Genomic DNA, 11,710 nt, shown 5'->3' with positions numbered 1-11,710 from the left:
TCTGCTTTCATATGCAACTACCGTCCCCATCATTTCTAGCCTTTGGAGCTGCTGAAAAGCACTTGAAAATCTCATATTTCAGGGACTTAGAAATAGGAAAGGAAACAAAACAAGCCAGGCTGATTTATTGAAGGGAGTAAAAAAAAAAAAAAAAATTTTAAATGAAGGTTTATATGCCCGTCCTGGGGACCTGACTAATGATTTTAACGCCCGAAGTTGGCAATAGCAGGAACAGTTCCTAATAAAAGTTTGCTGGTAGAGCTGCAACCATTAGTCTTTGACTAATATATCTTAACCCAGTTTCCCAAGAGGAATATGCTACAGCAGTAAAAGAATTTATTTGTTTGGCAGCAGAGGTTCTGGCCGGGGGATTTACTGCACTGCTCTGGCCGTGGTGGCTGGGGCAGGGGAGCTGCAGCCCCGCTCCTGGCCGCGTACGTCCCACCTGCAGCAGCAGGCTCAGCCCCAGACCTGGATCGTGCTGGGGGTCGGGGAGTAGCATCTGATCAATAGGTAACCCAGCCAGGAGCAGCCACTGAAAATCCAAGAGTGTTTTTCCCATGAGTTTTGGGAAAATTGGGGAAATTTTCAAGCCAAAACCCAAAATACCAGTCATCAGAGAGGAGCTCAGTCCCCCAGCAGGAGGCAGGAGAGGTGCTCTCCCCGAGAAGCAGCAGAAACAAGAACCGCCTTCCGAGCACTAGAAGTCAGAATGTTTATTACTAAAAGAATCAGTGACAAATGTATCCTGAGCTCCTGCTCAGCACTTCATCCGCTTCTGCACATGGATGGTGACTTTTAAGTAGAGAGCCACATGCAACAAGTTCACTTTTCCATTACACTGAGAACAACTTTCCCACAGAACAAATTTTCAAGGAATTTAACAATTCAACTGCAGCTTCACATGCAATTGGTACAACTGTGACCTCTAAGTCACGTTAATTTCTCTAAATAAATATTTTTACACAGAGCTGCCTATCTGGTTTTGGCTTATGCAAGTATCTTAATACTCACACGAGCCAGTTAAACATAAAGTGCCTTAAATGTTACCAAGAATCTCGAAGCACGTTTAGAAAAGGAAAAAAGATAATGCTGGTCTCGAAGTTTCATCCTCGCTGGTCCTTCTCCCTCTTTCTGCCCAAGGCTACAATCAGAAAGAGCTCTCCACGCCCTCTCCTCTCCAGCTCACACAAGGATCACCAGCAGGCCCTGGAGAAGTGCAAGAAGCGACACGTTTACATTATTCCCTGACCTCGAGGGATGCTGGCGCACAGCAGCTTGTCAGCAGCACAGCAAATTGAAAACCCTGCTGCAAAACTCCTTGAGTTACACTTGTAGCAGGGAGTACTCAGCATCCTTTGGAAAGTGCCAGAGAACACCTGAGTTGCTCTGGGATGTCACCAGGATGCACCAAGCTGGAATTTGGTGCAACCCAAGGCACTTTGAATGGCGCTGCTCCAAAGGGCTTGCCAGACCCAGTGCCCCACATCAGAGCTGCTCACACAGAGCTCTCCAGAAGGGACAGACAGCCCAGACTGGGGAACCAGGATCTACCCAGAGAGGCTGGACACAGCTCATGTTGTTCCCAGCTTGGTAGCACCCCTGGGCACGAAGCACTCAGCAGCATTTTCTGTCCTGAAGGAGGTCAGACCAAACAAACCTTTCTGCCCCCACAGTGTGCCTTTGCACACTGGCACACTGCTGGCAGGTTCCCATTGCAGGAGCCACATGCCAGAAAAAACCCCAGTGACCTGCACCAGTGCCCGCCAGAGGAAAGAGCCATTGCAGGCACTCACCACCAGTATCTGAATATCCACTTTTATCAGCGGAATGCCCAGCACGTTCGGCAGAGGGATCCCGACGCCCAGACAGCCTGCGGAGACAGACAGAGCCTTACCAGGCACCTGGCCAGGGGCACAGCACTGCTCTGGGCAGGACTGGGCAATGTTTTGCTGCTGACCTTCACCAGCAATGCCTGCCAGGGCCCTTAGGACCAGAGCGGGGCTGGGTGCAGGTAGAAGCAGGCTGGGAGGTTTAACCACAGCCCCAGCCTGGGGACTGCAGACCTGCAGCCACGCCAGCTCTGCTCTGCAGCTTTCCCACATGGACTCCACCCCTCTCCCCATCCCCAGAACTTAGCCAAAGCACTCCCAGTTTTACAGCTGGCCCATTTTCCTTACCATTGATAAGAGGCAGCAACGTTTCCGCCAGCAGCTGATTGCAGTGGGGCTTCAGGATCGAGATCTGAAGCAGAGAGGGGCAGCACCGTGAGCAACGCACGCGGCAGCAGCACACACAGCTCAGCTCACGAAGGCAGCCAGGCCTCGGGGTGGGAAATCACTTCCCACTAACACAGCAAGAGAACGTACAGGCCCTCTTTTCATTAAAACAATTTACTTTTCTTCCTCAATTTGTAGTTGGTGCCTCACTTAGGAAACCTTCGACAGGTAAAACTGCTGGAGCTCAGTGTAAGCTTTGCCCAGGCAGAGGTAAATAAATGGAGATTTCAGACTACATTTGCCTTAGTAGAAGAGACAGAAGACAATAAAATAAAATAAAATAAAATAAAATAAAATAAAATAAAATAAAATAAAATAAAATAAAATAAAATAAAATAAAATAAAATATAAAATAAAATGAGAGAAGACTTGCTACAACCTCCAGAACTACAGCTAACAGCTTAGGCCCATGGCAGCTGGGACACAGCGGCATCGCGCCTCCCTCCCTCCCTCCCCAGTGCTGCATCCACATGGGAAGCAGCAGGCTGGTAGGAGAGACTTACGTCACTGATGCCAACGTCAGAGGACTCCAAGGAAAGGGAAGTGCTGTGGAAGCAGAAAGCAAACAGCACATCAGACAGCAGGTCACCGGCCAGAGCTCGCGGACCCCAGACCCCTGCCCAGACCCCCGCCATCTCTGGTGCAGCATTACCCTGCCCATGGGCAAGTGACCCCTATGAGCATCGTCAGGGCATTCCTAAAGAGATTACAGTGTTCTCGCTTAAAAAACAGGCACTTACTTGTAAGAGAGCAAAAGAAAATAACAAAATAAAAGCAGTAAATCAACATTAAAATCTTAACCTAATTTTCTTTTCCCTGAATGAAGCAGCACTGCAAGAGGGCACACACTACCTCCTGGCTTCTCCTTCTCTCTCCTGTGCTCAGGCAGTTGTTCACCTTAGAGAAGGAGCCAGCTCCTGTTTAGCTGAGAGCAGAGCTTCTAGAAAAAGCATCCAGTCCAAATTTAAAGATCATGAGCTCTGGAGAATTTGCTGGAGTTCCTAATCTATCATTTTGATCACAAAGCTATCTCCATAGCTAAAACCTGTGCTTTATTTCCACTTTGAATTTCTCTATTCTGCTTCCATTGAATCTTGTTATATCTTTGTCTATTGAATTAAAAGCCTGTGATGCATTTCTATTCTCTGTATCGCTGCATACAAGCTATGCCAATGTTGCTTCTAAATCTAACTCTTTGACAAGGTAAATGGCTTGAATTCTTCAAACCTCTTGCTATAAGAAATGCTTTCCAGTCTTTAATCATACCTTGACTGGCATTAATGATAGCACTTTCCTTCACTCCTTTATCACTCATGTCCAACATCAGGCACTTGGAAGTGCTGCCCAGGACCAAAGTCAAACTGACAGTCTCACGGTTTTTCAGGTTACATCACTTCTCCTTGTGATAAAACGGCCACAGACTTTTCCTCCAGTCTCCTCAAACTCTCCCACTGCTGCAAAGTTTCCTGAGAGCCAGCACTGCACATGTCTTGCCATCAGCCAGGCATCAAATTCTCAGATTTGGGAAATCCAGGGCAAACAGACATTGGAAAACTCCTCGAGTCAGTGGCTCCTGAGCTAACTTTGCCATGGAGAGACTTTCACAGGGCTGCACTGCCTGCCTTTATCAGACGTGGTTGTGCCACACTCCCATCACGTCTGCCTTCATTTGGTGTGCCCCAGCAGGACACACTGGTACCACTGGTACATCCCCGGGACCCGAAACCCTTCCACCATCTGGCACCTTCCTTCCCACCCCCAAGGACAGACAGAGCTTGGCAGCAGGGCCGAAAGCCCTGGGCTGGGCACCACAGCCAGCAATGCCCCCAGCCTCCTGCACGGCCACGGTGGGGACAGGCTACCTGCCCAGGGACAAGGCCAGCATCAGGCTGCTCCCAGAGATCGACACGTGGACGTTCAGGCCGAGGTCCTGCAAGCAGACAGCGAGAAGATCAGCCCATGGACACGGCTGTGCATCTCACCAGCCCCAGCTCTTCACACACCACTTACGGCCTTCAGGAGCAGCAGGTTGAGGATGGATCCATCCAGGCGCTTAATGAACAGCTGGATCATCACCGAGAGCTCGACAGTGGCTTTGTTGTTCTCCAAGAGGATGAGTGGCTTCCCGAACAACTCTATCCTGATGCTCAGAGGAGAGTTCACGGAGCAGATGGAGCACTGTGGGGAGGGGGCACATGGAGGTGGCTGCCCAGCACCAAGCTGGGCTGCAGAGCACCAGCTCCTTCCCCCAGCTCCATGCATGCTCTGTGCCACCAGGATGAGGAGCAAAGGACCTGAGGCAGCATCCTGGCACACCCTAGGTGGCCTCAGACCCAGCAAGGCTTACACAAGCACTCACACCAACCAAAGTCACTCACCCCAGAGGGAAAGAGGGTCAGGACGGCATCTTGCAGCTGCTTGGCACCTGAGAACTGTGGGAAGAGAAGCACACACAGCCCAGGTGGGCGCCAGTGGGTTCCACTGCCCACCCCTCTGCCCCATGCCCCTGCTCCCTGATGGTTTGTTCATGTTCCTGGGGACAGTCCCGAGCCCCCAACCCCTCACTGGCCCCCAGCTGCACACACACCTATGCTACAGCAGCACCCACTGCCCACAGCCCCCTCCAGCCCTCCCCAGCTCCCAGGCACTGCCAGTCCCTTGTGCAGGTGGCACTGCCAGCAGCGGGGGGAGATGCAGCCTGGAGGCTTTCAGCATCTCTCCATGTGCAGATCCCTAACATTTCCCCATGGAAGCACAAATGGGAGGTACAGAAAACATGTGCACCCAGAGAATTGCATTGCCTGTATGAAGCCCAGTGCCAGCAGAGCCTCGCACCCTGCTCGGGCACATGCAGCTGCTCCCCGAGCAGAGCCAAGGGCGGGTGGGCACACATCACCAGCCCCTTCCCCTGGTGTGAACGTGGCACTGCAGCACTCACGGCTTCTGGTGTGCAGGTGAACGTCTGCGGCTGGACCTGGATCAGGAGGGACAGGATGGCGTTGAGAAAGCTCTGGCGCAGCCCCAGGACCAGCAGCCTGTCCAGCAGCGGGGGCAAGGCGGAGGCGGACGAGTCGTGGGGGATGATGCTGCCTCCCACCTGCTGCACCGCACCCTGCAGAGGTGGCACCAATGTTAAACACTGACCTGGTCCTCCAGAGCCCCGCAGCCTGCCCAGACCCTCAGAAAGGAGACTGCAGCTTTGGGCAGGCTAAAACAGACACCCCCCGTCAGCAGCTGCTGGAGATCATCGCGCACAGAGCCATTCTCTCAATGTTTAATACATGAAAGGAGCTGATGAAGCCCAGAGTGCATAACTGAGACCCCTGGTAATGAGCACAAAGTGTCCATGTCGCAGCTCGCTGCTCCATTTCATCCTTCCGATCTCCGACCACGAGCCGTGCAGCACAGGCACTGCCAGCAGTACGGTCACAGCACTGCATTCCCCCAGCGCTCAGCCAAGCGAAAGCCATCACTCCAACTGCAAGAAGCTTGCACCAGCACCACTGTTTGCTGAGGAGACCAACTCTGACCATCCCTGAGGGAGCAAGACTAACCCCAGTGCTGTGTCTGCACTAAAGCAAGAAAGGAGCACTGCTGTCATACCAACTGGAGCGTTTGTTATTCAGCCCTTGCTGTTCCTTACCGCGTATGTGCCAGGTGTTCCTCACTAGCATTTATTTAAGCTCTCCTGTTTGAAAGCACTCTTTGGTTTGGGGGTCTTTTTCCAGTGAAACAGCAGTAAAAACTACATCCATTAGCTTGGCTTAGCTTTCATCCACCATAACGACTACACAGCAAAGGCAAAAAGCAGAAGCACCCAGTCTGCAAATGGCTGCAACCACAGACACACAGGCAGAACTGGGGAGGTTTGCCAAGAGAGCAAAAGAGGGCTCCAAGAGAAGCACACAGTCACTTAGTGATGGGTTTGCCTAACATTTAGCCAGCACTCCCGGAACAAGTCACTAGCCCAGCTCTTCCATCTGGCTGTGCAGAAGGATGACAGCAGCTCCCACAGGCTCTGGGCGTGCGGTGCTGGAAGACCCCGCGCTGCAACCACACCTGCAGGGTCTTGTTGCCGAACATCAACTTACATCTAAATCCAGCCCGAGGAACAAGCCAGATGTAAACGGGAGGCTGGCCAACTGGTAGTGAATCGTTCCCACCGTGCCGACCGGGATCACCGCTTCAAGGAGAAAAAGATCATTAAACACCAGGAGAGAAGCAGCACCACGAACCCCTCCCGACCCCCAGGTCCCAAGCAGAGCTCACCCCCACAAGCAGTAAAAACACCGCTACTACAATGGGCAAAACATGCCCAGATTCAGCTTTGTGGGGCCTGAGTTTAGAAAATAGACAAAAAAGCACACCAAAGATAGTAAGGTAAATCATGCCTGCAGTGGGCAGCTTGACCTTCCCCAGTGCATCAGGAACAGCAGGGGAACACATGTGTCCCCGGCCATAGCACACAGGACACAAGGAAGCCACAGCTCCACAGGGAACATACCGTTGAGCGTGCCCAAGAACTGGATGTTCACCAGGTTGACGATAATATCGATTACCGGACACAGCTGCAACAGAAAGCAGGAATGGGACAGCTCAGGGCTCAGCCAGCCTCCTGCAGGCAGCCCTCCTGCACGGACCCCCGGGCTTTAAGCTGCGCCCCAGGGAAGCTGTGCTGTGTGGCCATGAGGTGGCAGCTGGGGCGTCAAGAAGGACTCAGGGAGTGGAGAAGCCCTGGAGCTGCGTTGCCCCACCAAGCAGATTGCTTCGACCTGGGGAACGTGGCAGGCATCGTGCTGCGGGCAGAAGCACGCCAGCAGCAGCAGGCTGCCTGCAGCACACGGCGGTGACTTTTTAACATGTTGTTCTTGATATTTCTGCATTTCAGCTGTGAAAGGATGGCAGTCTTCAGGCTTACCAAACCAGGCAGGGTTGCTGTCAGCTGGTTCAGCACTATGTCATTTACTGATAGGGACAGTAATCTGGAAAGGGGAAAAAAAAAGAGAGAGAGAGAATGAATGAGAGGGGAGAATTGAGCTAACTTGTGAGAAGTGAAGGCTTCAGCACTTGGGGTGTGCAGAAAACATTGTAAGAAAGCGAGTTTCTCACAATGTATCCTGAGCTTGGTTGTCTCCCTCTGGCATTTAAACCAGTGTTGTAGTTAAGGGAAGGTGGAGTTATTGTGAAATATTTCTGTGTTGGTTATGGGAAACAAACAATTTACATGTGGAATAACAAGAGGAGAAAACTGCTGTGAAACATTTCAACACTGCTGCTAAATAGAACACTCTGGGTTACATGCTGCCTGCAGGCAGTGCAGACATTTAGTGTGATAATCAATATATTTCTGGACTACTGAGTTAGAACACGCAGCCACACACTCTGCAAGCTGCAGACAGCAGGATTCATAATGCATCACAGTGCTATGCCTGAGTTCTGCCCACAGACACACCTGACGAACTGCCATGAAGTCAACTGCACGTGTACATGCTCACCCTTGCTCCACAGGAGCTCACTTCCAGTACACCATCACTTTAATCCTGCTAAAACCTAAAAAATGAACCCCGGAGTGGGTGGTTTGTGCTCCCCTTACACAACTGCTGCACAACCAGCTGCTGCACTGATTGAAATGTAATGCATAATGCAAAAAATAATGATGCAAAAATTAATTAGGAGAAATTCACTGAACCTCAAAAGTGAGTAATCCAAAACCAACTAAAGAAAATATTTTCCAACGACCAATTTAAATGGTGCATTCATCAGTACAGGAAGTAAGCAAATTCCTTCTGCCAAGAATTTAATGAGACTGAGCAGGAGATGGGGCATTTGCCTGCACTTACACATACCCGCAGAGGTCAGCCCAAAGGCCCACATGGCCAACATCTTTCTGTGATGGCAGCCAAAGGCAGAGTATAAAAGCAAGACAAGCAAATGGTGCTGCTCTCCTGGAACACTCTCCCTACCCAGTTTTTCCTCTCTCTTCAATGTCAGTTCACTAGTTAGGTCTAAAGAAAGTGCATTGGAAGAGATTCTACGCCTCATACTTCAGATCTTAACATTTCCAGGGGCAAACAGGGCATATCAACCCTCATTTTCCAACAACCAATTTTCTTTGTATGTTCCGTTGAAGCGACTGGCTTTGGCAATGGGAAAGAAATTCCTTCCCTGAGGGCTGGCTCTGTCAGCTCAGCGCTGGCTGTGTCCTGGCAGACTGTCCAGATCACTGGATAAAGAGCAGGGCTGTACAGGCAGTGGAAAACATAAATCCACAGGCACTTACCCAGAAAGGAGTTTGATCTTTACAGCACCAAGAATGCAGAAGCAGTCATCAATGATGACCTGGACTGCGCCCAATTCGAAATTTGTGCATTTAATGTTTGCAGTAATGGTCACATCCACTGAGATATCAATTAGTTCTGAGAGAAGGCCAACCAAGCTGAAAAAAAGCAGATGAGAGGCTGAGAGATGAAATCTGTTCAGCTAACAAGAGAAACTCAGCAAAGCCAGCAGCAACAAGCTGCACCTCCATCTCCTGTGATTCATTACAAAGGCCACAAGACATCCCTTGGTGCCTGTTCCACTCTGTGCCTTTATTATAGGTAAGAAACCCCTAGGAATCCATAAAGGATGCAGAATGGCGAGCACCGGGAAGCCTGTGGGCAGGTTTTTCCCACCACCACCCCAAGCAGCGCTCTCACCAGTTGCCGCTGAGATCAAGCCTTGCAGCGATGGCCAGCTGGACCCCGATCCCAGGCAGCAGCGCCACTGACAGCTTGGGGAGCCGAACCCGGACAAGGTGCAGTCTGCAAACAACAGCAAAAGTGGTCACAAAGTTTAAAAAGTCCTGTAATAGCTGGGCAGCTGCATGGTGAGCAACCCCAGTGCCCACATCACCATGGGCACCTCCAGCCAGAGGCACCAGGATCAGCTGGCTTCTCTTGCTTCTCCCGCACGAGACACAGCGTGCAGCTGAGGCTTAAGAGGGCAGCCTAGGCTCAGACTGGGATGGAAGACAGCTTTAGACAGAGATCAAGTTTTCCTCTCTGGGGTGCCCTCCTTCCTCCCTAAGTGCTGTCAAGCACCTCGGATATCAACAGCGGCATCCGAACCATCATCCTGCATCTGGCTGCACAGCCTGCACCGCACTTCACCACCCACTTTCATGTAACACAGAAAAATCCTGTTGTGCCAGAATTTCAGCATGAAAATAAACTGAGGATAGCAGCTTGGGCCAGTCATGCCAGCCATGTCTCTCAGCTTTTGCTGCTTCATTGCGGCTGGTCGAGGCGTACTCTCAGAGAAGCCCTGTCTCTCCACTTACCCCGTGATGCTGGTGGGAGAGTTCAGCAGACCCCCATCACCCATGATGTTTGGGAGCACAAGGCCCTGCAGATGCTTCTGGAGAAGCCCGTTCTGAATTACGGCATCCGAGAGCACTGGAAAACATCTCTGCATGAGGGCTGGCACCTGGGACAACAACCTCTCACCGCTCAGCCAGCTCCATCTTGGCAAAGACACCACATAACACCCCACCTCTCCCCAAAAACCCTCGTTAAGTCATTATCAGTGTCAATGCAGTCAAATCACACAGGGAAGACATTTTATAAGAGAGACTAAAGTAGAACTGCCTTTAGTGGATTAACCTGGAGAGGTAGCAATACGGAGCACTCCTGACTTTAAGACCACAGGACGGCTGTGCACCAGCAGCAGTGACTGCTGCTGCACGCAGCAGGAGCCCTGCTCCAGCCACTTGTTGCCCATTTCTATAGGGTGCTGGTTTGGTTTGTCTTTGTAACAGAAGCAACATGAAACTATCTGCCTTTTTTTTTTGCTGGGGCACTGCAATTATTAAGAAGGTTGCTAAGCTTCACAGCAGTTATTTGACAAATATGTTCTGATGAGAAATGAGAAACTAAAACAAAGAGAGGAAAGAATCCAGAATCCTAAAATTCGGCATGGCCGTTTGGTGCAGAAACATGTCCCAGTTCTGGAGAGGGAAGATTTCCCTACCCCGCGAACCCAGTGACGGCTGTCAGAGGCTCTAGCAAAGCCTGCCACTATAAAATAATGATGAAGACAGTCGAGAGGTTTTAAGAAATGTTAAGGCCCCACACAGCTTTCAAAGCAAGCATGACCCACGTTGTTCTGATTACCTTTCTGCATTGCCACTGGGCTGACGGCGCAGGACAAACCGGACAAGACTCCCCAGGACGGCGAGAGCAGGCCACAGAAAAAGACAATTCCAAAAAGCTTCAACAACTTCATCTCCGGAGAGTCTCCTACTGGCACAGGAGGCAGCAGAGCAAATGGTGAGGAAGAAGCCCCCAAGAAGCAACCCAAGGTCTTTACGAGGGTAAGGACTAAGCGGGAGCTCCCTCCTCGACAGGAACCTGCCCGAGCTCACATGTGGGCAGATTTCCAGTGGGATCAACAAAAGCCCTTCATTTGCCCCTGTGACTTGCCCCAAATACTCTGCGCACTCACACAAGGAGCCAAACTGTTCTTCCTGGTAGCTCCCTGCTCCGCTGCGCAAGCAGTAATTATTCCTGCACCCGTTAGATGAAGTTGCACGCTCTTTGGTAGGATCTTTGCCAAGGGAAGCAACTGAGGATTAGTCCTGTTCCTTCTAACTTTCAAAAGCAACAAACCAAAGCTGAAGTGATAAAAATAACTATAAAATTGCAATTTAATAATGACAGGACAGAGTGATGCAAATGATTAGCAGCCTGGTGCTCAGCAAAGTCCTCAGCAGAGCTGGGTGACAGTGATGGCCCCACAAGCATGTGCCCCCCACGCCCCGCATCCCCCACTACCTGCACCCACCACCAGGAGCAGGAGCTGTGCTTGGTCAGCCCCAGCTCTCCTTGCAGCCGAGGCTCCTCCGGTCTTCCTCTTTTTTCCTGCAAGTGCAGTGGATGCAGCCGCCCTTATATAAAATTTGCAGCCTCCCAGACACACCTTCTCCTCATGGCCTTTGCATCTCGTGAGCAAGCACCCCTCTAACTCTTGCTCTTTGCAAGCAACACCCAGCTGCCACCTCTGTTGATTAATACCCAACCACGTCACTCCTGACTTCGCCAGCGGCTGCTTCCAAAAGTGCCCAGGTCACTTTTTTGGGAGCTGTTTTTTTTCCCCCAGTCTGTCTTAAAAAGGATGCCCGGTAATGGTAGCCCCAGTGGGATCTCCATGTTTTGAGGAAACTTTTTAGGAAGTCGTGAGAATTACTGAAGCCCTGGGTTTGGCAGAGTGCTGCTCGGGGCCGTTGGCCCAGGCAGGGCTGGGGGCTGCTGCTGCTGCTGCGTGGCTTTGGGGAGGCTGACGGTGGGACAAAATCTGCTCCTCCCAATCCCCAAGGAGCTGCGGGATTTATAATGCTCATTCCCATTTCAAATGCAACATTAGACAAAGATTTTCTCCACAAAAAGTAACTT

General features: G+C 51.0%; 1 protein-coding gene across 1 annotated transcript; it reads right to left on the bottom strand.

Moving 5' to 3' along the window:
- Nucleotides 1-1,146: 1,146 nt before the first annotated feature.
- LOC116495892 (BPI fold-containing family B member 4-like) lies at nucleotides 1,147-10,544 on the bottom strand. The gene is made up of 15 exons (XM_032198622.1): nucleotides 10,433-10,544; nucleotides 9,601-9,715; nucleotides 8,978-9,082; nucleotides 8,560-8,715; nucleotides 7,198-7,261; nucleotides 6,784-6,847; nucleotides 6,371-6,462; nucleotides 5,218-5,391; nucleotides 4,658-4,711; nucleotides 4,290-4,457; nucleotides 4,142-4,209; nucleotides 2,783-2,825; nucleotides 2,181-2,244; nucleotides 1,797-1,873; nucleotides 1,147-1,209 (listed from the first exon to the last, which is right to left on the bottom strand). The coding sequence occupies exons 1-15, from the start codon at nucleotides 10,542-10,544 to the stop codon at nucleotides 1,186-1,188; spliced, it is 1,380 nt and encodes a 459-aa protein (XP_032054513.1). The 3' UTR covers nucleotides 1,147-1,185.
- Nucleotides 10,545-11,710: the final 1,166 nt, after the last annotated feature.

The sequence above is a fragment of the Aythya fuligula genome, chromosome 16 (genome assembly GCF_009819795.1).
Source record: "Aythya fuligula isolate bAytFul2 chromosome 16, bAytFul2.pri, whole genome shotgun sequence".
Taxonomy (NCBI): domain Eukaryota; kingdom Metazoa; phylum Chordata; class Aves; order Anseriformes; family Anatidae; genus Aythya; species Aythya fuligula.
Note: the sequence above shows the minus strand (reverse complement) of the source record. Positions and strands in the feature narration are given on the sequence as shown.